Consider the following 26,928-nt stretch of genomic DNA (forward strand, 5'->3'; position numbering starts at 1 on the left):
GGGTCCATAAAGTATGTGCATAGATTAAACCTTCGTGTATGAATTATGAAACAAAAAAAGGAACAGAATGCTGTGTTGCAGCTTTTTATGCACCTACATCCAAAGATACAAAAGTATTTAAAGACCCAGTAGAGTCACTTTACTCTGTTAGGTTTTTTGTTGTGGATTCAGCTAATACAGAAGGACTGGGCACCCATTGTTTCACATAATTTCTTTCATATAGTTCCTCTTCTCCATTGTAGGAGTCTGAGCTGAGTGGTTCTTGGGGTGTGCCCTTGTTTCCAAAATCACTGTCCACTGGGCTCCCGCATTCAGAATCACAGAAACCACTGTCAATGGTGTCCAAATCTAGACAAATCCTGGGATAGCCAAAATCAGCACTATTTCCTGAGTCTGGAGAAATGGCATTATAATTGTCATTGTAAAAAACATTTTCATCACATTCTTGGCTTGGAGAATCCTGGAACTCCCACCCTTCTGGCGAAGTTGGCACCAGGTCCAAAATATTTAGATTGGGTCCTAGGAAACCTTCTTTCAGATGCAAGTTAGAGTGAATTAAAGAACACATGGTAGCTTGTGAATCTGATTTACAGTCAAGCATGTGGTTCACCATGTTGCTGTTGTTGCTGTCAAGATTGACACAAGGGTAGCTGTCATCTCCACTTGTATCCATGGCAGCTTCAAGATCATCTCTGATGTTGAAGTGTGCACAAGGCTGAGGGCCTAGAGGCAGGCTCTCCGAATCCTTGTCTAGAACTGGTCCGTTACAATCACACTTCCTGCAGTCTCCAATGCCTCCACTTCGGCATGGTTTGGTAACTAAAAGTTTCTGTTTATCCAAGCTAACGAGATCTTGTTTTGATGCATTCTTCAGAAAACCCTGGCTGTAAACTTCAAAGAATTCTGGGAATACCATACTATCAAATGGTGTTGCTTGGTAGTAAGAAGAACCCAGCCAGCTCTGGAAAAAAACAAACCTTATTATGTTGCAGTAGAAGACACTTTCAGATTACTTCTGTCACCTATAACTATTTCAAAACCTACAAAATCTTTCATAAACCAGTAAAGGGTATTTTCAGCAAATCTGAAATCCCCTATCTGTCCAGGACCCCTTTATGTAGTAGCACAAATTGTTCCCCCTTCCTTATGGTCCTGGGACATCTCAGGACAAAGATCTGCAGTTACAGATTTAGCCTGCTCATGAAATCTAGTATTAATGCCAAGTCTTATAAATATAATGATTCTCTAAGAGATTAGTTCTATTGTTGTCATCTTAAAGAAGAACTCCAGGTAAACTTTACAGTGGAGCTACCCCTTCACTGCAAGGGTTAAAAGAGAATTATGGGGAGAGTGAAATACACTCATCCCCATAATTGGAGCTGACGTGTGACGCTGAAGCTCTATAGATCGAGAACTGAGCAATCACATACCTCTGATCGCTCATGTCCAGATCTTCTACCTGCAGAGAGCGGTGACTGGTAGTCACTGCTCCCCAAAGGGATTCCCCCTCCCCTCTCTATTCTTCCAGCGCTGCCTGGATGGAAAAATGGGGGACGGGGCGGGCGAGAGGCAGAGCCAGCTGTCATTCAGGCAGCAGGATGGATCTCGACAGTATTGTCGGTATCTGTCCCAGCTGCAGCATGGCGCTGCACTGTCAGCATATAGTGGGCACTAGCCCACTATATGCTGAGTGTTGGGTCACAGGAGGACATTAGGAGGACTGGTTGCTTCAGTTTATAGGCAATTTAAAAAAAACCTGCATTCAGGAGACGGTAGTATCACCTCCTGAATGCCGGGTAGCCGCTGCTCCACCAGTCTTTGAAATCACTGCGAATTCTAGAATTAATTTGGCAAAGCAAATACGGTTAGCCTGGGAAAAATAGAAATTAATAACAGAGTGTCACCTGCTGGACTGGAAGTATTTAAAGTTCTTTTAAATAATGTCAAAGTTAACCCTTGCAGGGGCTGCCCCATACTGCAAGGGTTCACTGTGAGTTTTGTCTAGGGAAGAAAATAAAAAAGGTATATTCACCCTATTCTCAGCCCTGCCTAGACTGCTAGACTGGTACCCACAGCCTCTGCTCCCCCGGGCTCTGGCGGTTTCATGATCAGTTATGTCTTCATGTCTAATACAGTTTATTAGACGCGAGGACGCCGAGGGACATACTGCAGATGGAGTGGAGGGGGAGAGAGGTGAGAGCTCACTGCCGCAGGACCGGAGATCGGGTGAGTATTTCTTCTTCTAAAAAGAGCAGTTAACCCTTCCAGTGCAGGTGTGGCCCCACTGCAGGTGTTAACATTGAAAGATCCTGGAGTTCTTCTTTAATGTGAACTATTTATTTGCAGTATTTCACATTAACCTGACAAGAAAAAAGGTAATGAAACTTCGGTATCTACCTTACATTCGCTAAAACCGTCAAACAAAGGAAATATATTTATTATTGCTAATCACGCAGATGTGCATGTTGCCTTTATATATAGAAAACAAATACAATTTATATGGTTAATGGTTTTTGTTAGTATGTATTTTGTATTAACCTTGACAAACCACATCCTTCATGTGTGAAATGACATTCATAACAATAACCCTGCGGGTGGAAAATGTTTTTCATATACATTTCGTACTGGTTTGGCTAGTTATTTACACTTAATACAGTCAGTCCCCGAGTTACAATCAACCGACTTACATACGACCCCTACTTATAAACGGAGGCGATTACTGTACAGCAGGGGGTCCCAGGCTGCAGCCAAAGTGTACTGCGCAGCATTTCAGTAGTTGTGCCGACGAGGAGTGCCCGCGTTTTTGGGTCTGATTTGTAGTACTGTACGTACATTACAGGAAGTTGGCTCTTGTTAGACGTGCAGACGAGGGGATGTCCGCCTCTTCTTCCGGGCCACTGTGAGGTTTTTACTGCTGTCTGTATCCTCATTAGAAAGATTCCATCTCACTTCCTGTCCTTGAGACAACAGGAAGTGAAAGGAAATATACCCTTAGGAAGGGAAATTCACTCCTGTAAGAGTTATCATGGGAAAAAGGTGTCTCCACCAAAGCTTTATCACCAATCGTTTCCACGATAACCCAACATTTTCAAAATCCAATTGGCACAGGGACAGAAAGTGAGGTGAAATTTTTTGAACAGGGGCACACACAGCACCACAAACATTACAAGGGGTTAGCCCTTCTCTATGCTATACAAAATGTAACAACATTTTTTGGCTGGAGTTGCACTTACAAAATGTACCTGTTCCAACTTACATACAAATTCAACTTAAGAACAAACCTACAGTCCCTATCTTGTTCGTAACCCGGGGACTGCCTGTATAGTAGTTGTTGGATATCTGAGAAAAAGACAACTGTTTAACCTTTCTGCTTGCTCTCCTTTAGAGAGACAGGCCAAACCTCCAGTACTGGTCAAAAAAAGTAGATGGCGGTCGGAATTGCATGCCGGACTTGACTGCCAAACCATTTCTCTTTTTTTTTTTTTTTTCAAAAAAAGCTTATAAACATTCCTTCTTATATTAAAGTGACCCTACAGGGTCAAAATAAAAGAAGGGCCTCCCTGTAAAAAGAAGTGGAGTATCCCAGGTGAGGGCAACTTTGGCAATCCAGCTATGCTGAAACTACAAGTCCCATGAGGCACTGCAAGACTCTGAAAGCCACAAGCATGCTCCCAGAGCTAGAGGCATCAAGGGCAGTGGCGTAACAATTGCACTAGCGCCCAGGCGGCCGCTATGGGGCCCCGGGCACAGGGGGGCCCGGCCAGATGCCGTGCGGGCCGCCTGGGTCGCTATGGCATCTTATGCGGGTGGCTTTCACTGGCGGCTGTGAGAAGAATGTGCTGCTGTTTAGATCACTGACAGTGATCTGTGCAGTAGCCCGTTCTTCTCACAGCCGCTGCGGAGTTAATGAGAGCCAGCAGCGGCGGTGGAGCAGGCTGGAAACGGCAATGGAGGAGAATGCGGGGCCCGTGGTCAGCAGCAGAGGAGGAGGTGGGGCCCAGTGACGGAGAAGGAGGCGGACCCGGTGGAGGAGGCGGGGACAATCAGCAATCATGCAGGAAGAGGAGGCGGACAGGTAAGGAGTGTGGCCATCTTGAGATCCCACTTGAGCGTGGGATCTCAAGTGGGCTCTGCAAGGGGCATAACTAGAAGTCACAGGGCCCCATACAAAATTTTGCTATGAGGCCCTGTGATTTCTAGTTACGCCCCTGATCAAGGGAATCGTAATTTCATTACAGCTGGAGTGTCGAGGTTGCCTACCCCTGCTGTATACTTACCATTCCAGTGTGAAATACGTGCTTCCCTCCTACGCACCATGGTTGCTCCTGCAGGTTTGTAGTGATGTAGAAGCCAGTGGAAGGACCCATAGTCGGAGAGTAGGTACAGTATTTGGCAAACTTGCAAGTGTCAGATATATACAGCGGCTGGGTATCAGCAGCATTAGGGATTTTTTTAAGACATGGGCTGGCGGAAAGGTAAGTAAACAGCATTTCTTTTTAAAGGGAAGTTTTACATAGGATCACTTGATGCAAACGTGTGCATTTCCCCAGCAGACACCACGGGAACTAAACTTTTTTGGCAAAAGTTCCTTTGCATGCCTTTTCTGCAAAAAAAAAAAATCTCTAGCTCGGGTGAATATTCTTTCCTTCCTTTTTTCTCTTGTTACAGATCTGACATGACTTAATAAGGCAATGCTGCAAAACTGACACATCAGATTTTTGTGTATGGTTAAGTGGCATGCTTTGCAGGCATGCTGCTGTTACTTTCTTCTGGTTATTGGCTTCCTTTGAGGAAGTGGCAGGAAGCTTACATAACTTTTGCGTGCAAAAAGGTACAAAACAAATTCGTTTTCACACATAAGCGTGATGTTATTATACACGATAACATATGTTTTTGCAACCACAGCATTTTTTAACCGTCAATCATATGCCGATAGACATTGGATGACAGCACCTCCTTATTATGGTTGGATCAGTAGACAGTCCACTACAATCTGAAAGGCCATTCATGGGTAAAAAAAGCGACGGGGCAGTTTATCAATGGGCAAAGCACAGCTTTAATGTCTGCCATTTGCTCTTAGCACAGTAAGCAATAACTACTCACTGAAAATATTTGACATTATCCCTTTAAGGTGATTAAAGTACACAAAATAGTCACTATTGAGGTTTGTTGAAACAAGTCTGACTGTACGTTCCACAATAACCAACCACATTGCAATTGCAGACATCCCAACTCTCCCGTACTAGATAGCGGCCCCCGGCCGCCCGGGAGAGAAACATTTTCTCCCAGAACGGTTTACTCTGCTCAGTCTAGCAGAGTAAAACTTTCCCTGCGATCTGTTTTTTTTTTTTGACATCGGGGCCGCTGGCCGCCATCAGTCATAGAAAAAAAAAAGCCAGCATAGGAGAGCATAGCTAGATTCCTATTGGCTATTTCACTTTGCAATAGGCAATAGCAGACTAGCTATTGCACCTGCCCATTGCTGCTGTCAATCAGCAGAGGGGAACCTAAAGTTCTCCATCAGGTCCTCTTCTAATGATTGACAGCAGCAGAGGGTGGGTGCAATAGCCAGCTTGCTATTGGATATTGGAAATTGAAATAGCCAATAGCAATCTAGCTATTCATTCCTATGCTGTTTTAAAAAAAAAAAATATTCTGACGGCAGCAGCTGTCAGAGTACTAAAACAAACAAAAAACGGCAGATAGCAAAGAAGCTATTCATTCCCTTGCTATCTGCCATCATTTCATTCAGGGGCAGAGGGCACCTCCCTGAAATAGCTTTTTTTTAGGTTGGGATCCCTGCAATTGCTATTTTCTACAGCGTAGTAGAAGATAAAAGCAATGCAGACATTTGCTATAGACAACACAGAAAAGGTCTAATTATTATTATAATACAGGGTTTATATAGCGCCAACAGTTTGCGCAGCGCTTTACAATATCAGGAAGACATTACAGTTGCCATACAATTCAAGACGGTTAGGAGGGCAAACTCCAGTCCTCCAGCTGTGGTCAAACTACAAATCTCATCATGAATCTACCTCTGGGAGTCATGCCTGTGGCAATCAGAGCCTTGCAATATTTAATGGGATTTGTAGTCCCACAGCAGCTGGGGCAGCTTTGCCTACCCCTGGTTTAATGTAATGTATTTTCCCCCCATCAACTGCATTTATGGTCCAATACCAACAATTAAAACTCTGTGAGGCTGCATAAACATGTAGTATAAAACAAGTGTATAGCCCACGGGGTACGCAGCTGTTTTGGAGCTACAAGTCCCAGCATTGCAAGTCTAACATTCACAGGCATGTCTCCCAGAGATAGAAACATGATGGGATTGGTAGTTTCACCATAGCTAGAGTGCTGATGTTCCCTACCCTTGGTATAGCCAGATCACTAAAAGACCATTTACACTAGTAAATCTTTTAGGGTTGAACAAAAACAATTTCCTGTATCCATGCTAAACAGCATAGGTAGAGGAATATCCCTCTGTGGCTGTTGCATTCTCACAGCTGCTGTCAAAATACAAACAGTGATTGGCTGTAGTCACTGTCTAGCCGAGAAATTCTGACCCGTTTTGTCCTTCAAATTTCAGACCGAAGAATGTCGGGGGGAGGCTACCTTCAGGGCAGGTTCACACCATTTTTCAGACCAGATCGGGTCTGGAAAATGGTGTGAACAGGCCCACAGTTCCAGTGCATTCCAGACCAGAAAAAAATGATTTCCTGGTCTGGAATAGACTGTGCTCTATTCCAGACCAGGAAATCATTTTGCTCTATTCCAGACCAGGAAATAATTTTTTTCTGGTCTCGAATGCACTGGAACTGTGGGCCTGTTCACACCATTTTCCAGACCCAATCTGGTGTGAACAGAGGCCAGAAATAGCATAGGGATACATTAGGATGCATTTTGGGTCCGGAAACAATCTGGCCTGGTCTTGTCAGGAGATGACCTGGATGTGGTATGAACCTGCCCTCAGGGCCACCCACTGAGCACATTTCAACCAGTTCTTTTAGAACCATCCAAAATTAATTCTGTGTATGGCCAGCTTAGAGGAGAACTATGAGGTGAGTGCTTTTCACTCACACTCCTAGTTCTAGCCGACCTGTGACAATGAAACTGTCACAGGTCAGCTCAAGAGATCGGGAAGTGAGCGAACACATACCGGCGTTCGCTCACTTCTCGAAGAGAGCAGAGAGCCGTGACAGGGGAAGGACTGGATTCCCCCCTCCCCGCTCCGATCCTCCAGCACTGACTGGCGGAACGGATGGGGGAGGGGGCGGGTACAACTGACTCTGCCTCTAGATAGGCAGAGCCAGCTGTCACTCACGCAGCTGGGCGGATCCAGACATAATTGCCGGGATCCGCTTCAGCTGTGGCGTCTCAGTATACCGCGAGCTGTAGCTCGCGGTATACTGAGCTTATGGTGAAAGGAGGACGCTAGTTTGTGTCCTCCCGTTACCCTAAGGAGAACTATGGAGAAAATCCTTAACCTCATAGTTCTCCTTTAATTCTTGCATTTTCAGAATAACATTTGATATGATAATATAATAAAGGTAGGCTGACGTCCCCTGAACTTTGACTGCACTGGTCTGTGGCTCGTGGCCTTTCCATGAGTCAGAGTCTGAATATGTACACTATTACTTCTTTCAGTTTTAAAAAGTAAAACCTAATGCATGATGAGTAACCTCATAGGCTTATTTTATCAGGCGTGTGCTATACGTAACATATAAAGCCCAGGAAATGAGGAAGTTAGAGCCTCACTTTTTACAGATCATGTGATTTCTTGCATATGCTGTGCGTAGATCCAATTATAGTATCATCACAGAATGAGCAAAGCAGCAAACCTCAGAACACTAGCAGGTTGACGTCACGCTAACCTTTGCACCCACCCTATGCATCATCTCACGCCTACAGACCTCCTCTATTCAACACCATTCTCAGTGCTAAAAGGTCACTGAGTGCCAAATCAACAATGACTAATAATGGAACATTCTAGAATAAGCATTTTGTTACCTTAAAATCTCCGTGATGGACCATGTAGAGTGGCTTAAAAAAAAGCGCAGGGTTTGGTATTAATACCCACGGCTTCCACAGACTAATGATAGAAAACAGAAAGAAGACAAAGACATTTATTTATTTTATGAGCAGGGCTGATTCAATGTCATAAAGTACACTCATTGTAAGGAAAATATTGAAGCTGCCATTGCTGCTCCCCTTCTAAAAATACACGTGCCCTGTTTATGGGTTTAATGTTTCGGAGTCACTGATCATAATAAACATGCTGCAAATGAAAGTCAAAGAAAAGTCAACATTCATCATCCCTTTCAGTGGCGTCACAAGGGGGGTGCAGGGGGTGCGGCCCGTACCCGGGTGACACCATTGGAGGGGTGACACCAAAATGACTGACAGTTATTTTGGTGTCACCACCTCTAAAAAGTCGGGCACTCGGTCATGGACCGAGAGCCCGACAGTGTCAGGAGACAGGAAGGGACCTGTCGGCATACCTCATCCCGCCGGGTGAACGCCCCCTTCTCTCCCTGCTGGCGTCCATCACAAAGATGGCCGCCGGCAGGTGTCAATTAGACGCATGCACGATGATATCACTGCGAGTAACACCAGGCCTAGGGATGCCCCTGATCCCTTTACAGTACTTTATCTGAATGGCTGACTCCGAAACTATTGAACCATAACTGCCAGGCTTATAGTATTTTTTTATAAAGAAATCAACAATAGTAGGTCATATATCTTTTTTAGTACATATCTGTAAAAAATAAATCAAGGCAACTGGACTTGCTGTATTTTTCTTCAAGCCGTTTCACTGGTCATCCGTTTACTGTTTAAAGCCCATTCCGTGTGCACCTTACTGTAAAGCTGGTGACGAATTGATGAGTGCGTTTCTCATCTGTTTTGCTTGACTGTTTTGGTGCAGTGATGCATTGGGGGGTCTCAGCTACCATTGGGATGTGCGGGATCCCTTGTGCGTCTCTGTGCCTTTAAGGGGGTTGGGCTTCCTCCTGACAAACCTGCACCCAATTTTATCTTCTGCCCCCATGTGCTCCAAGATGGAGGCTCTGATAGTTTAGAGTTAGGACCGCACTATAAGAGGTGCCTTGGCGCAGCTGTGCGGCTTTCACATTTTCTGCAGAAGACGTGTATCCAAACCTCTGTTTTTAACCTTAGCGGTGAGACAAGTTTTTTTTACATGCTGGCTTGTGAGTGTGCCAGGAAAACTTTTTGCTATTTCACTTGTCATCTGACTAGCTTTCTCAATTCAGAAAGAGAAAGCTAGTCGGATGACCAGCAAAACATCTTCAAGACAAATACAGCAAGTCCAGTTGCCCTGATTTATTTCAAACAGATATACTATGACCTGGATGAATGAAAACCTACACAAACAAATCTTTTAGTACATGTTTCCTTTAATATATCATTTTCATCTAAAATCTCATGTTAATGTAATCTCAAAAGTTGTTTTCAATCTTTTTGAATCTATAGCTTTATTAAAATTATACCTAGTGATCCTCCCTTCAAGGTCCTTGTGCAGGCACTTCCTGTTAGATGGTGACAACACTCTGTACCTGACTCCCAATTGCACTCCTGCGTTGCTACCCTGTCACATGTGCCCCTTATTGAGATTAGAAGCAGCTGTGCCAACATACGCATCAAGTGCAGTTATGGTTTACCGTTGTCACTACCAGTAAACCGTTCCAAAGCCATTATACACAGCCAACAATGAAGTGAGTGCACACAGACAGGAAGTGGCAGAAAGAGGTTTGGAGGAGATCAGCAGCACTGAGATGCAAAAAAGGATTTAAAAAAAAGATAAAAACAGTATTATTAAATAAAAAATAAACAAACAAACAATTATTTATGATACACAAACTAAATGTCATACAGTTAGGTTTAACAAAATATTAAAATTAAAAGGAGAACTATGAGGTGAGTGAAAACCACTCAGCCTCATAGTGTGACAATGAAAATGTCCCGCGTCGACTCAATAGATCGAGAAGTGAGCGAACGCATACCGTCACTCGATCATGTCCCTGCAGAGAGCGGTGACTCTCAGTCACGGCTCCCTGCGGGGATTCCCCCCCCCCCCATCCACAATAACCAACCACATTGCAATTGCAGACATCCCAACTCTCCCGTACTAGATAGCGGCCCCCGGCCGCCCGGGAGAGAAACATTTTCTCCCAGAACGGTTTACTCTGCTCAGTCTAGCAGAGTAAAACTTTCCCTGCGATCTGTTTTTTTTTTTTGACATCGGGGCCGCTGGCCGCCATCAGTCATAGAAAAAAAAAAGCCAGCATAGGAGAGCATAGCTAGATTCCTATTGGCTATTTCACTTTGCAATAGGCAATAGCAGACTAGCTATTGCACCTGCCCATTGCTGCTGTCAATCAGCAGAGGGGAACCTAAAGTTCTCCATCAGGTCCTCTTCTAATGATTGACAGCAGCAGAGGGTGGGTGCAATAGCCAGCTTGCTATTGGATATTGGAAATTGAAATAGCCAATAGCAATCTAGCTATTCATTCCTATGCTGTTTTAAAAAAAAAAAATATTCTGACGGCAGCAGCTGTCAGAGTACTAAAACAAACAAAAAACGGCAGATAGCAAAGAAGCTATTCATTCCCTTGCTATCTGCCATCATTTCATTCAGGGGCAGAGGGCACCTCCCTGAAATAGCTTTTTTTTAGGTTGGGATCCCTGCAATTGCTATTTTCTACAGCGTAGTAGAAGATAAAAGCAATGCAGACATTTGCTATAGACAACACAGAAAAGGTCTAATTATTATTATAATACAGGGTTTATATAGCGCCAACAGTTTGCGCAGCGCTTTACAATATCAGGAAGACATTACAGTTGCCATACAATTCAAGACGGTTAGGAGGGCAAACTCCAGTCCTCCAGCTGTGGTCAAACTACAAATCTCATCATGAATCTACCTCTGGGAGTCATGCCTGTGGCAATCAGAGCCTTGCAATATTTAATGGGATTTGTAGTCCCACAGCAGCTGGGGCAGCTTTGCCTACCCCTGGTTTAATGTAATGTATTTTCCCCCCATCAACTGCATTTATGGTCCAATACCAACAATTAAAACTCTGTGAGGCTGCATAAACATGTAGTATAAAACAAGTGTATAGCCCACGGGGTACGCAGCTGTTTTGGAGCTACAAGTCCCAGCATTGCAAGTCTAACATTCACAGGCATGTCTCCCAGAGATAGAAACATGATGGGATTGGTAGTTTCACCATAGCTAGAGTGCTGATGTTCCCTACCCTTGGTATAGCCAGATCACTAAAAGACCATTTACACTAGTAAATCTTTTAGGGTTGAACAAAAACAATTTCCTGTATCCATGCTAAACAGCATAGGTAGAGGAATATCCCTCTGTGGCTGTTGCATTCTCACAGCTGCTGTCAAAATACAAACAGTGATTGGCTGTAGTCACTGTCTAGCCGAGAAATTCTGACCCGTTTTGTCCTTCAAATTTCAGACCGAAGAATGTCGGGGGGAGGCTACCTTCAGGGCAGGTTCACACCATTTTTCAGACCAGATCGGGTCTGGAAAATGGTGTGAACAGGCCCACAGTTCCAGTGCATTCCAGACCAGAAAAAAATGATTTCCTGGTCTGGAATAGACTGTGCTCTATTCCAGACCAGGAAATCATTTTGCTCTATTCCAGACCAGGAAATAATTTTTTTCTGGTCTCGAATGCACTGGAACTGTGGGCCTGTTCACACCATTTTCCAGACCCAATCTGGTGTGAACAGAGGCCAGAAATAGCATAGGGATACATTAGGATGCATTTTGGGTCCGGAAACAATCTGGCCTGGTCTTGTCAGGAGATGACCTGGATGTGGTATGAACCTGCCCTCAGGGCCACCCACTGAGCACATTTCAACCAGTTCTTTTAGAACCATCCAAAATTAATTCTGTGTATGGCCAGCTTAGAGGAGAACTATGAGGTGAGTGCTTTTCACTCACACTCCTAGTTCTAGCCGACCTGTGACAATGAAACTGTCACAGGTCAGCTCAAGAGATCGGGAAGTGAGCGAACACATACCGGCGTTCGCTCACTTCTCGAAGAGAGCAGAGAGCCGTGACAGGGGAAGGACTGGATTCCCCCCTCCCCGCTCCGATCCTCCAGCACTGACTGGCGGAACGGATGGGGGAGGGGGCGGGTACAACTGACTCTGCCTCTAGATAGGCAGAGCCAGCTGTCACTCACGCAGCTGGGCGGATCCAGACATAATTGCCGGGATCCGCTTCAGCTGTGGCGTCTCAGTATACCGCGAGCTGTAGCTCGCGGTATACTGAGCTTATGGTGAAAGGAGGACGCTAGTTTGTGTCCTCCCGTTACCCTAAGGAGAACTATGGAGAAAATCCTTAACCTCATAGTTCTCCTTTAATTCTTGCATTTTCAGAATAACATTTGATATGATAATATAATAAAGGTAGGCTGACGTCCCCTGAACTTTGACTGCACTGGTCTGTGGCTCGTGGCCTTTCCATGAGTCAGAGTCTGAATATGTACACTATTACTTCTTTCAGTTTTAAAAAGTAAAACCTAATGCATGATGAGTAACCTCATAGGCTTATTTTATCAGGCGTGTGCTATACGTAACATATAAAGCCCAGGAAATGAGGAAGTTAGAGCCTCACTTTTTACAGATCATGTGATTTCTTGCATATGCTGTGCGTAGATCCAATTATAGTATCATCACAGAATGAGCAAAGCAGCAAACCTCAGAACACTAGCAGGTTGACGTCACGCTAACCTTTGCACCCACCCTATGCATCATCTCACGCCTACAGACCTCCTCTATTCAACACCATTCTCAGTGCTAAAAGGTCACTGAGTGCCAAATCAACAATGACTAATAATGGAACATTCTAGAATAAGCATTTTGTTACCTTAAAATCTCCGTGATGGACCATGTAGAGTGGCTTAAAAAAAAGCGCAGGGTTTGGTATTAATACCCACGGCTTCCACAGACTAATGATAGAAAACAGAAAGAAGACAAAGACATTTATTTATTTTATGAGCAGGGCTGATTCAATGTCATAAAGTACACTCATTGTAAGGAAAATATTGAAGCTGCCATTGCTGCTCCCCTTCTAAAAATACACGTGCCCTGTTTATGGGTTTAATGTTTCGGAGTCACTGATCATAATAAACATGCTGCAAATGAAAGTCAAAGAAAAGTCAACATTCATCATCCCTTTCAGTGGCGTCACAAGGGGGGTGCAGGGGGTGCGGCCCGTACCCGGGTGACACCATTGGAGGGGTGACACCAAAATGACTGACAGTTATTTTGGTGTCACCACCTCTAAAAAGTCGGGCACTCGGTCATGGACCGAGAGCCCGACAGTGTCAGGAGACAGGAAGGGACCTGTCGGCATACCTCATCCCGCCGGGTGAACGCCCCCTTCTCTCCCTGCTGGCGTCCATCACAAAGATGGCCGCCGGCAGGTGTCAATTAGACGCATGCACGATGATATCACTGCGAGTAACACCAGGCCTAGGGATGCCCCTGATCCCTTTACAGTACTTTATCTGAATGGCTGACTCCGAAACTATTGAACCATAACTGCCAGGCTTATAGTATTTTTTTATAAAGAAATCAACAATAGTAGGTCATATATCTTTTTTAGTACATATCTGTAAAAAATAAATCAAGGCAACTGGACTTGCTGTATTTTTCTTCAAGCCGTTTCACTGGTCATCCGTTTACTGTTTAAAGCCCATTCCGTGTGCACCTTACTGTAAAGCTGGTGACGAATTGATGAGTGCGTTTCTCATCTGTTTTGCTTGACTGTTTTGGTGCAGTGATGCATTGGGGGGTCTCAGCTACCATTGGGATGTGCGGGATCCCTTGTGCGTCTCTGTGCCTTTAAGGGGGTTGGGCTTCCTCCTGACAAACCTGCACCCAATTTTATCTTCTGCCCCCATGTGCTCCAAGATGGAGGCTCTGATAGTTTAGAGTTAGGACCGCACTATAAGAGGTGCCTTGGCGCAGCTGTGCGGCTTTCACATTTTCTGCAGAAGACGTGTATCCAAACCTCTGTTTTTAACCTTAGCGGTGAGACAAGTTTTTTTTACATGCTGGCTTGTGAGTGTGCCAGGAAAACTTTTTGCTATTTCACTTGTCATCTGACTAGCTTTCTCAATTCAGAAAGAGAAAGCTAGTCGGATGACCAGCAAAACATCTTCAAGACAAATACAGCAAGTCCAGTTGCCCTGATTTATTTCAAACAGATATACTATGACCTGGATGAATGAAAACCTACACAAACAAATCTTTTAGTACATGTTTCCTTTAATATATCATTTTCATCTAAAATCTCATGTTAATGTAATCTCAAAAGTTGTTTTCAATCTTTTTGAATCTATAGCTTTATTAAAATTATACCTAGTGATCCTCCCTTCAAGGTCCTTGTGCAGGCACTTCCTGTTAGATGGTGACAACACTCTGTACCTGACTCCCAATTGCACTCCTGCGTTGCTACCCTGTCACATGTGCCCCTTATTGAGATTAGAAGCAGCTGTGCCAACATACGCATCAAGTGCAGTTATGGTTTACCGTTGTCACTACCAGTAAACCGTTCCAAAGCCATTATACACAGCCAACAATGAAGTGAGTGCACACAGACAGGAAGTGGCAGAAAGAGGTTTGGAGGAGATCAGCAGCACTGAGATGCAAAAAAGGATTTAAAAAAAAGATAAAAACAGTATTATTAAATAAAAAATAAACAAACAAACAATTATTTATGATACACAAACTAAATGTCATACAGTTAGGTTTAACAAAATATTAAAATTAAAAGGAGAACTATGAGGTGAGTGAAAACCACTCAGCCTCATAGTGTGACAATGAAAATGTCCCGCGTCGACTCAATAGATCGAGAAGTGAGCGAACGCATACCGTCACTCGATCATGTCCCTGCAGAGAGCAACTTAGGAGAACTATGGGTAAAAACACTTACCCCATAGTTCTCTTTTAAAGTATCGGCAGCCAGGCATAGGCCAGACGTGGCAGGCCCTGTATTTGCCCCAAGACAAACTTATATTACAAGCTAGAGTTAACTTCCTTACCTACTTCTAGTGTGCCTTTCACATATGAATATAAACATTGGTGGATACACCATTCTTAAAATCTTCCCAATTGTACTATTAATAAGAAATGCATTCATTAAACTACCCCTGTCATGATAGGAGCTGCCATTGTTCACCTCCTTTTAAAAATGTTGGTGATCTGGCTGTGTCTGGATTTGTAATACTTCCGAATCACAGACCAAGGACAAAATTGCAGCAAATGGAATCAAATAAAAAATCTGAAGTCTTTTTCTCATTCCTGTTTTGGATCAGTGACTAAGAATGTAAGGAACCCAACTGATTATCACTGACAGCCAGGCAACTATCACATAAACAGTATATCCTGTCCTACAGGATTCCATAAATAATAATTATATGGGAGATGCCATATGTCAGGGGCATAGGAGAAGTACGATGGAGGCTAGGTGGTCAGGACTAAGGAGAACCCTCCCTTCCTCTAATCATCTTGGCTGTACCATATAAGGTCCATATATACTGTAAATAATCTCATGCAACAAGGACCGTGGCATAGGATTATGTCCATTAGTACGGGCAACAAAGTGAGGTAACACTATAACTTCTGGTCTGGCCAAAAAAGACAAAAGCAAATGGAGTACAGAATAGTGAAATATGAGAAGAAACAAACACAACTGGTAACTCCATTTACAGATATAACATACCATACTGGTCCTATTGGTTCAAGTTGCATACAAACTCTGGCCAGCTAACACCACAACTAAAGGGTTATACTTTTATTACTGAGATGGGGCTCTATAGGGCCACACCAAGGGTCTACTACAGTATGCAATGTTATTATGCAATTAAACTACTTACTATATGTAGTGCTATGTCGCTAATAAATTTAGTAAATATATATCTGGACTGTAATCAGTCTGGATGCTGATTTCTCTGAGTTCCGCAGGATACCCTGAGTCTGGTGGATTGTTTCCCCCTGTTGTTGGATTGGGGCCTCAGTATACAGTGAGGGAGGATTTATCCTCAGACTGTGAATATGCATCTGACTCTGACCAATCCCTGGGCAGGCTCACTCAGAGGTATGGCTGGAGGAAGGCGATAAATGTTTGGGGACACCTTCCAGAACTCTCTCCCCTGGGAGGAGGTCTGCGTACTACAGGATGCCTGGTTTAGGCCTCAGCATGTGGCAGATGCTGGGGGCCCAGAGACCTAAAATGCTACTGAAAAGGAACCTGATGAAAGCTGGGCTGGATGTGCTTATTGAAGAGTGTCGCAGAGCAGCTGGTGAGAGAGCTACCTTCTGGAGGTGAGAGATCCCTAACCCTACACTCAGGTACTATACAGAAGAGAAGCCAGTTGGTGCACTACAAGTCCTGTGACAGCTCTCTCTCAAAGTCCTGGACTATTCCTGGCTGTTCTCTGATGCTACTACATATTGCTGGTCGCTCATACAGGACCGTTGTACTACTGATACAAGCTGTTGCTAAGAGTGAAGACACAGTCCTCTATTTTTTATGACTCGGTATCCTGCAACCCTAACCCTCTCTCCTAGTTGATACTATGCAATAAATGCTAAAAAGAACCTACAACTTGAACCTGTTCTGTTCTGGAGTTTCGATGTTGCTGGAGCTGAGAAGAAGGGCTGTTGGCTGGCAAAACAGGTAGAAGAACCTAGTTCATATCCAGCGGCTCCTTCGGGGGTGAGCGCTACATATTTACTGCATTTAGTAGCAGGCTTTCAGATGCCCACATGGTTTTAGATGCAGCATGATTAACCTTATAATAATCATTTAATTATACCATATGTAGACTGGATATTTATATATTTGTCACATCACTTCTGGATCACCAAAGCCTCTTGATAAACAATCCAGAACAATTCTGAATACTTGGTGCTGTTGAAATCACACCTAAAATATCACAAAACTTGGAAAAATATCTTACCACTTTGGCCATTTAAAGACGTAAAGAAGAACTACCAGAGCTATAGAAATTATCGCCATTGTACAAATGAGCCAGATTTGCCGGGAATTTTCTGAAATGTAAAAAAAAATAAAAAATTTTAGGGTTTAAAGAAAAGCTCAAAACAAATACATAAATATACCATTTATTTCACTCATATACCTTTTCAAAGGTCAAAAAATATGTTTTTCATATTCCAGTCCCATAATTACTTGAATGTTTTATTATACTGAGTGGACACATGCCAACTCAAATCAAGAAATCAGCTGAAATGTAAGATGATGGATGCAGCAGAGAAAACAAGTGGTTGGATTTACAGGAGAGACATAGTTCAGGATGGGTCTCGACTTCTGCCCTTACTAATCCAATAGTCCACTGGGAGCCTCTGTGGCCAATAGATAATCTCATATCAGACTATTAAACTATGAGAGTCGTAGCTAAACTAGTGTAGGATTTATATACATGCTTGCAGTCACCACAAGGTCCCTACCTTTTGAAATTGTTTGATCACACGACAAGTTCACTTTCAGATAAATAGTGCATTGTTCTGACTGTAACGTGGTTGAACTATTTCTTGCATTATCAAAACACAGAGGGGGTTATTCACAAAAAGGTGAAGAGTTTGGAGAAGGCAGGAGAAGTGAACAATCTAATCCAAAATAGCTGATTTGGAAAAAGTCTCCAATTCAGCTCACCTTCCAGTACAGCTATGTTGTCCTAGATTGTTCCCTTCTCCTGCCTTCTCCAAACTCTTCACCCTTTTGTGAATAATCCTGTGAATGATTTGATGCCCAAAGATGCACTTTAAGCTACAACCAGCTCTGCCTAGTATACTGTGTATGTGTATTACATGTTACCAGTGCTGAGGTATTACCATCAGCTGGGGTTCTCCATGACTCTGGTGAAGGATTATCATCTGCTGGGGTTCTCCATGACACTGGTGTACTCCAGCTACCCCAATGGCCACTATACATGGATGTGTTCTTCGGTCGAGCCCGGACCCTGGCAACATACATTTCTTCAGCTTTGAATAGTGATCCCAGGAGGACCAAACTTTTCTCATCTTCATAAAGTTGAATAGTCTTCTGGTTCTATGAAAACACATGACAAGGGTATTTTCAGAGGGACCCCTTACTACTGTGACCTCCCCCACAACCCATTCTACTCAATAAGGCACTCCAGACTTGTATGGATTTCCAAAGGCCACAGCAGCCACTTGTATCTTTAATAACAATATCAAAAATAAATACAAAATTGAATACAAAAATAACCCCAATATATACTCATAACCAATTAACACAGTTATCCAGTTCAACCCAGGTTTCCGAATCCCTGAAGGCGCTTAAAATAACCATAATGCCGTCCCATACCTGTATCTGCGGCTTCAGATTACTAATAATAGGGCCCCCAGCCGCAAACCACCGCCTCGGGGACCAATATCTGTTAACCGCAGACACTTCACAGGCCAAAACTAAGTGGTCAAACCAACTGGCCACCACTTAAAGGACACCACACCTATGATGGGTCACCAATCCTTGTCAATAAACCCACTGGCATCCATAACGCCTTCAAGGACCCCAAACCGCAACAGACTGCCATGACAAGATGAACCCCCAAAACCCCACTAAACAGAACAGAACAAAGCAATACAAAAAAATAAACAACAAAAGCAAAAAACCACCGTCAGGGCGGGCAGGTGGGTAATTCCTCGTCTGACTCCCAGTGTCTTCTCTTCTGGAATGATCCTAGGATCCATGTGCAGCCCTCCTCTCAATGGTCCTCCTCCAAACTGGTAAGCCACCCCTTCTCCCTGTTTTTCTGTATTTTTTAACCCTTTATTCCTCTGACTCCCCTTCTCCCCTGTCATGTTGACATTCTGCCCAATTCCCTCCTTTTCTTGCTCTCCATGTCTCTCTATAATAGAAAAATTGCTATGCGACCACTTCTCAACCACAGATAACGTCACTGTATGCAAATCCTCTTACCAGCCATGATTCAGCATCCTTCTTATAGCTCAACTCATAGGCCAGCTCATTACTTCTATATATATCCATGTCATAGAGTGTTCTCCAGGAAATATTGTAATTCTCAGAAAGAGAGACGGTGAGATTGAATGGTGCCTGTGGTTTAACTGTTAGTTAATGAAGGTAACAGAATTAAAATATGAATGCTGATCTCCAAACAGCTTAATACACAATTAAAATACATATTTGGGGAGCTGAACTCTGGGCATGAAAGATAAACACAGTTTTCCCCACCCACTACTAGGGATTCTGTTGTTTTGTTTTTTAACCACTTCATGACAGAAGCCTTTTTTTTCTTCATTTTTTTGCACCAATGGTACAATCCACATTTTAGGCCTGAAAATTACTTCAAACGCCCAAACATGATATATTTTCTGAAAGCCAAGACCCTGTACAATAAAATAGTGGTAGATGCTAATTTTTATGTTGCATGATATTAGCGCAACTTATTATCAAACCCAAACATTTAGTGAAAAATGCACTTAAGTTAAATTTAGTGCCCCAAAACACAATAAAATACCTATTTTTTAAAATAAAATATAAAAGATGAGGTTACAACGAGTAAATAGATACTCCACGTGCCCGAGTAAAAAATTGTGTGCGTCTTGAAACGGCGACGAAATTCAGTACCCCAAAAAGTCCATACATGATGATTTAAAAGCCCCTACAGGTCATCAGTTTTGAGATATGCATAAATATTGGACCTGGAATTATTGCTCTCACTCTGGCGTGCGTGGTGATACCCAAAATGTATATCGTGTTCGTTGTTTTCATACGTAGGTGCACCTACGTGCAGGGGACTTACATTTTTTTTTTTACTTGACTTTAATTGCTATCACATAGGGGGGCTTACAATCCCCCATTTGATAGCAGATTGGTGATGACAGGTACTCTTCAAGGTGATGCTGGGGGTCCAAAAGACCCCTAGTATCACCTTTACACTGTAAATAAGCTATTGAAGTGCAGATCGCACTTCAATAGCTTATAGCTGGGCTTCAGGAGCAATGGCAGCTATGGGACCGGCAGTGATGCAATAGGCGCCGCTCCCGGTCCCATAGTACGGGAAGGAAATCGATGAACGGATGTTCACCGATCTCCTCCTCAGCTTCTGGCCCGGAGATGCCATCTAGCGACAGCTGAGTCACCAGATGTAACCAGTCAAAAAGTCACTCGCACTCTGTAGCAAATAACGGTCAATATCTCCATCATAAATACAGCAATGTTTCGGAAGCAAGCGGTCCCTTCTTCAGGCAAACGAAGAGCATTTAGTTTGCTTTTAATTTGCCTGAAGAAGGGACCGCTTGGTTCCGAAACGTTGCTGTATTTATGTGACATCACGATGGTTAATAAAGGAGATTGACCGTTATTTGCTACAGAGTGCGAGCGACTTTTTGGCTTGTTACATTTGGTGTGCGGAGGCATCCGCAGTCACTTCCAGCGCCCCCCAACTTTACATGTGGGCTTGATCCGGTCAGGAGTGCCATGGGACTCACTACATTTTGAGCTGAGTCGCCAGAATCGCTTCTATTGTAAAGCCAACAGTTGGCTTTACAAATGTAAACAGAGTCTGTTTAAACGGGCCCGGTGCCAGTGACGTACTATGGATGTCAGTGGTCACTAAGGGGTTAAACGGTATGTAAACCCAAAATCTATGTTAAAGCAGAGCTCCTACTTATAAACACATCTCATCCCCTCCTCCTCTTTTCCAGTCACAGAATGCTAACTTAATGTACCTAACTACGTACGTATAAGAATATGCTGGCTACCTTGGACTTGACTCTTTTTCATAAGGCTGTATGAGAGTTGTGCTGCCTGTGTATGTACCTGAATGTGTTATTAATCAAGAATTTAAGGAAGAACTCCTAGCAAACAAAAGACTCAATTCTGATGAAACAGAGGGTATATTGACCATCCAGCCAGTGGCAACCAGCACTGACATGGAGAGGAGTGAAGCTGCTTCTACTGGGCCCACTTTAAAGAAGGAGTGTTTACCCTATGGAGAAACACGATTAAAGAATGACTATAGAATTATTTTGCCTCAATGCATGAACATTACTTAATAGTTAAAGGCTTTCATGCTGTTTATACTGGACATTAATGATAAAGCAATGTTGGTGCACATTTTGAATTGGGGACCATAGGACTTTAGATATGCCTCTGCCAAATAGCTACGGCAAGAATAAATTGTTATTTACTAAACAATAGGATGCTCAATTCCTATAGACACAACCCAAAATCTGGTGGAAAGCCTCCCTAGAAGAATAAAGGTGGGCAGCCACAATGGTGAAAAGGGGTGATGGGAGAGAGGAGGGTCCATGGTACAAGCCATGTTTTGTTATAATCCACCTTTACTGAAATATAAATATAGTCCAACTTACAATTGATTCCTATTATGAATGGTCCACAGGTCTTCTGTAAAGTATTGCTCCCATTGATGAAAACTGTGCATTTAGTGTCAAAGATGAAGTCTTCCATATTGATTTTGCAGGTGTACTCATTTTTACCACCTGATGGAATCAGTTCACTGGTCTCATTGTTCAACTCTTCAAATGTCCTAAAAAACAAACCATATAAATATAAGCCAATCGTAAATATTTTGCATTCTGAATATTTTAGTAGGAAAGCTTTAGCTGGGATATAAACTAAAGGAAATGCGCTGAGAAATCTTTGTTGCGTATAGCAACTAATCAGGATTTACTTTTCATTATGCCTACAAACGATAAAAGGTACTGGGTTTTGACACATTGGGTAATGTGAGCACACAGGACACATCATTGTATGGGATTATATCTCAAAGATATTTTACAACATTCTGGTGAACATTAGTGAAGCACTCCTTTTTCTACACTTGGATCTGGAAGAAGGTTGTAACAGGTCCTAACGCATACGCTTCATCTGGAGATGGGCAGATGGCTTACTGCACTTTTACTGTAATGGCCATATAAACTGTTGGACTGGTTGACGAGACTATAGGAACTGTATATGCTAATGTATGTCTGTATATAACAGACTAATTGCCATATTATTGCAGGTAAAGATTGTTTCTAGTCTTTAGCTTATAGTTGTAATTACTTGCAACATCTTAATGAGAACCTGACACCATAGGTTACTGTATTATATAGTTACATAGTAACATAGTTAGTCACTTTGAAAAGAGACACAAGTCCATCGAGTTCAATTTATAGGGATTATATTGGTCAAATATTTACTAAAACCCTGTCACCACTTCAGACTTTTTAACCTTAGTACAGCAAGGAAAATGTGAAAAGAGTACTCACCATTCATGGTGTTACTGGACTAGGGTATTAAAGATGACTCTTCCCCTGGACTGGCTGACCACCACTCCACTACCCATCACTTAACATAAAACCAGCATGAGACACAAATTGGATTTTATTGACCAAAATATCCCTTTTGCTTAACAAAATATATAAATAACAGAGTATAAACAAATACACTATAAATGGAGCCTAAGGTCCTTCTGAGGAACGTTATGCAAACTCAGTATCTGCAGAAACCCATACGATAGGCCTAAAGCTACACAACATTGACTCAGAGAAAATTGCACCATTCATCACAGATACAACCATAAATAACCTCCAGTTCACTGGCACTCGACCATACATAAAAATGGGCACCTTTTTATATAGAGAACATAAAGACTTCCCTCGACCATGCCACCCTCTCTATTAGCAGGACATGTGCTGTACAATGCCAGCTAGAGGACGAGGCTAGAGAATGACATAATAAAAAAAACAAAATGTGCAAAAACAGGTAGCTTGTACAAAAGAAGAGGTAAGTGTTGATTCCAGCTTAAACTAAACAGAGGCTCTAGCTATGACAAGAACTGTATCTAAGCAAAGTACACCTAGCAGCATGGATGGTGAGTACTTTTCTTGTATTTTTCAATACTGTACTTAGCTTAAAAAGTATCAGGTGGTAACTGGGTCTCTTTAAAACCAACAACATCAGGGTTAAAAATAGTAGTAAATAAAACGCACAAATTACTTCCTGACTACTGTTTTTAACTATTTTTACTGTAAAACTCTACATGGTCTCTGGCACTCTGCACAGTCCATAATACCATGCAATGATGGCGTGGGGACTCAGATGACTGATCAACAATGTCTTCTACAAAATAAGCAATTGTGCACATCATACCATGATGATTAATAAGGCTAAGAGCAACGTAAAAGTGACATTAAGCCAAAACAGCTGTGTGCAGAAATGTGACAATTTTTCTTTATTACCTTCGACATGATACATGACAGTCTTGTGTGTTAGTTGTTTTTTGACTACAGGATATAACATAAACTCCAATAACCTCAGACACAACAGAGGTTCTACTTGCCAACACAGATAATAGTAGGCAGGCAAAGCATGATGTCTGCTCTTTAGCAAGTATTTATTTTATTTAGGATACAGCAAGGAAGATTTTAAACCTCTACCAGGCTTTTGTTGTAGTCTGTATCTCTAGGAGTGACTTCCCCTCACTACCTGCTTCAGTGACAAGTGGTCATAATGTAAAATCTCTGCAACAGGAGCAAAGACAGCAATAGAAATGCATACCTCCTAACTATCTGAGATGAGAAAGAGGGACACCTTCCAGCACAATGTATTCAGGCAATGGACACACCACCTTGTCACGGCACCAGTTATGTGGACTAAGAATATATATGCCAAAAATGATTGGTTAAACCAATAAGTGTTTTTGTTTTCACCATTACTTTTCATTCATGCTAGTTTTTGAAAATAGAAAACAAGATAATTAAGAGATAAGATAAAGGTTTTAGTGCAGTATTGGTAGTTAAATAGAATATTTTCCATCGATATCTGTCCATCAGGCCAAAAACATGGACAATTGAGGAGGAAAGATGGACAGAGGGATTTTCTTCCAAATGAGGGACGGTTGGAAGGTAAATCTGGTAAATGGTTTACAACATCTGTAAATTTTTTAGAGATCCATTATGATCCTTGCATATGTTTTAAAACCCTTGCATATGTCAAACCCCCGAAGGAAAAATACATCAGCATAATTAGTATTGAAAGCCCCTGGTGCCCCTAATGGAAAGGAGCTTTGACTGCTGGAAGCATGACTTAGTAAGTAAGCCTTGACACAGTAAGTAAACCTAACACAGGAAAGTTTAAAGTACCGTAGCTCCGTTGTGATTGCCTACTGTCACATAAGGGATTAAGGCAAAGCAGAATTTCTGTAAAGTCTATGCTGAGGCAAGCAACAAGTGACTAGAAGATCTTCAGCCTCAAAAGAAGTTACCTGCCCAAGATGGTCGTCACAGTTTTATTGGCGGTCTGACCCTGCCAGGGAAAGAATGTTAATTTAATGGGCTATGCCCTCAAGTTAAAGTTTGGGTCAGTCTAAGCCTGTCGGGCAGTAATGGTAAGGACAGGCCCTTTCATTAGACTATTTCAGGTGTGCTCACTAGTATAGCTGTGGCACAGGCTATTCCAGTAAAGCTGAGGCCTTGCCCAACTGTTGTATCGATGTCCGTGTCATCTTTGGTCAAGGTTAAATATTACATGACGATGTGGTCTAGGCCTATATTTCTCAACAGTCATGTATAAGGATAAGGTGGAGTAGCCTTCGTCTCACCCTTGGGCCCAGTAGCATCTTCATTTCCATGGAGAAAGATCTGCCACTGGTTATACCAGTGCTACCCAAAGAAAAGAAGAAATAAGGCAAAACAGCACTGGTATTTTCATGTCAAAGAAAGTGGGGAGCATATATATAAGTTAGGATTTCAGGTAACCACAAATCTCTGACAAATAGGCCGGAGAAAATAAACATTCTTCTTACCATACTACATTCATTGAATATAAAGTGATTTGGTTGTTGGTTCCATCTTCGTCTTTGGCATATTTACAGGTCAAAGTGTCTATGTAATCCACATAACAAAGGAGACCTTTGCAACCTGCAACTGCAAAATCAAGAGATACAAACAAGCATTCTTAGAAGTTCTGGAAAAAAATTATGCAAATGTACTATAAGATATTTAAGACCAACTCTATCCAAACCTTTTTTTTTTTTTTTAGAAAGTCAAGAAGGGCTAAAGCATCTGTAAATTGTTTATTGTTGTTTGTGTCTCCATTAAAGCCCCATCTCAGGATAAGTTTGCACTGCGATCTAACCCATGTCACAAGGATATTTTGTTTCTTACCAGTTAAAGCAAGTTATCCCCCCCAAAAGTCCCCTGTCCGGATCGCCCACCACTGCTTCCGGGTGAGGGGGACCGCTAATTCAGCACTGCAGATGCGCATAAGACCGCTAATCCCCTACTGTCCCCTTGTGTGATGTCACTGCTCTGGATATTAAGAGGACCCTGCCACTTGACAGCCAATGGGAAGTGTCCTCCTGAAGAAGGACCCCACAGGAAGTAAACAAAGGAAGAGAGAAGACTTGGGATCTGAGCGTCACATGACCGTGGATTTAGGTAAGTTAAATGGGCTTTTTAGGTTGTTTTTTTTTTCATCTTGTGATCAGTTAGAGAGGGATGGGAGGGGAATGTAAATTATTCTGCAGTTGAGATTTCCTTTCTTTTTCTATCCCAATGGCGAAGAGTTACCGGGACAGGAACTGATAGGAAATCTCTCAAATGGAGCAGAGGCAACACCAAAACGACCTATAGTATTGTAAGAGGAGTATAGAAACTCTGTAAATTTTTTGTTGCTGTCTAAGTCTACCAGTCCCTGGAGAGAGTGCAGAGAAGGGCAACTAAATCAATACGGGACATAGAGGACTTCAGTTATGTGGTAAGATTAACTGAACTGAAGTTTTCCCTGTTGCAAAGAGGAGTTTAAGGACCATAAACACTTGCCACATGAGTAAGCGGGCAAAAAGCACCTGTCAAGCTCCTGTCAAGCTTGCGGTGCAGGGGTGTAGAATTTCTATTGCCCGGGACATGCAGTGCTGGGCTCTAGGGTGGTTGTTTTTTTTCTACATTTAGATCTACTTTGGGCAAGCAGGGCTATATGAACACCGGGGAAGCTGCCGCTCATTATATACAAGAACACTTAGCGTCTTTACAGCCGTCCAGATCACTTGTAATTAGCCCCCTGCCACCCCCCATGGCGCAACCCACCTCCACTGCCCCTCCCTCCATGGCCCACCCCCCTCCGGCTGCCTTTTTCCGTGCTGGCCACCTTCCTCCCACTGTGGTTTTCAGTGTCCCCCGCTCTTCCTGGAGATCCATGAACACGGCAAATTACATTAGGATGGAGAGCGCGGACCAGACCAGAGAGCATCTGCTCTCCGGTCTGCTCCATGTTAACAGTGAGGCAGGAAGGCTGTATTCACTGCACAGCACTGTATTGGAGGTGACAGGTTCCATAAAGAGAGCCTGTCACCTCCAAACGCTATCGCACAGGGGCTTGTTAGCTCCGGTGTAATAGCTATAAAGTTAAATGGGGGAACGAAAGTGAAAAAAGTATAAAATAAAATAAAAATAAAAAATTATAAAAAAGTGAAAGATAATAAGCCAACCACGTCACTGGCTTCTGATTGCCCAAAGAATACAATTAGAAATATAAACAAGATCATACAGTCAATATATTACCTAAACTATCTTCTCCGCTTCTCCCAAAACCTCCTGCTCTCTAGCTCCCTCGTTATCTCCTCCCATGCTCGCCTCCAGGTCTTCTTCAAAGCCTCTACCATCCTCTGGAACTCCCTACCCCATTCTGTCTGGCTATCTTATACTTTGTCTGCCTTTAGGCAGCCCATGAATCCTATCTCTTCAGGGAAGCATGCCTTGCCTCTACCTAAATACTGAACTTTTTAGTTTCTCAAACAGCTCTTCCACCACAGAGCTAACACCTTTTCTATCACGTTCCCCTCCCTTTTAATTGTAAGCT

The 26,928-nt window shown here is 42.8% G+C and overlaps 1 protein-coding gene across 1 annotated transcript; it reads right to left on the minus strand.

The window, feature by feature from the left end:
- Positions 1 to 139: 139 nt before the first annotated feature.
- Positions 140 to 26,340, minus strand: IL21R (interleukin 21 receptor). Its single transcript, XM_018565804.1, has 10 exons — positions 26,157 to 26,340; positions 24,875 to 24,995; positions 24,671 to 24,731; positions 24,335 to 24,375; positions 21,438 to 21,613; positions 19,021 to 19,166; positions 18,008 to 18,126; positions 16,912 to 16,983; positions 12,916 to 12,997; positions 140 to 961 (listed from the first exon to the last, which is right to left on the minus strand). The coding sequence occupies exons 1-10, from the start codon at positions 26,338 to 26,340 to the stop codon at positions 140 to 142; spliced, it is 1,824 nt and encodes a 607-aa protein (XP_018421306.1).
- Positions 26,341 to 26,928: the final 588 nt, after the last annotated feature.

The sequence above is a fragment of the Nanorana parkeri genome, unplaced genomic scaffold (assembly GCF_000935625.1).
Source record: "Nanorana parkeri isolate BGI_ZX_2015 unplaced genomic scaffold, ASM93562v1 scaffold889, whole genome shotgun sequence".
NCBI classification, from domain to species: domain Eukaryota; kingdom Metazoa; phylum Chordata; class Amphibia; order Anura; family Dicroglossidae; genus Nanorana; species Nanorana parkeri.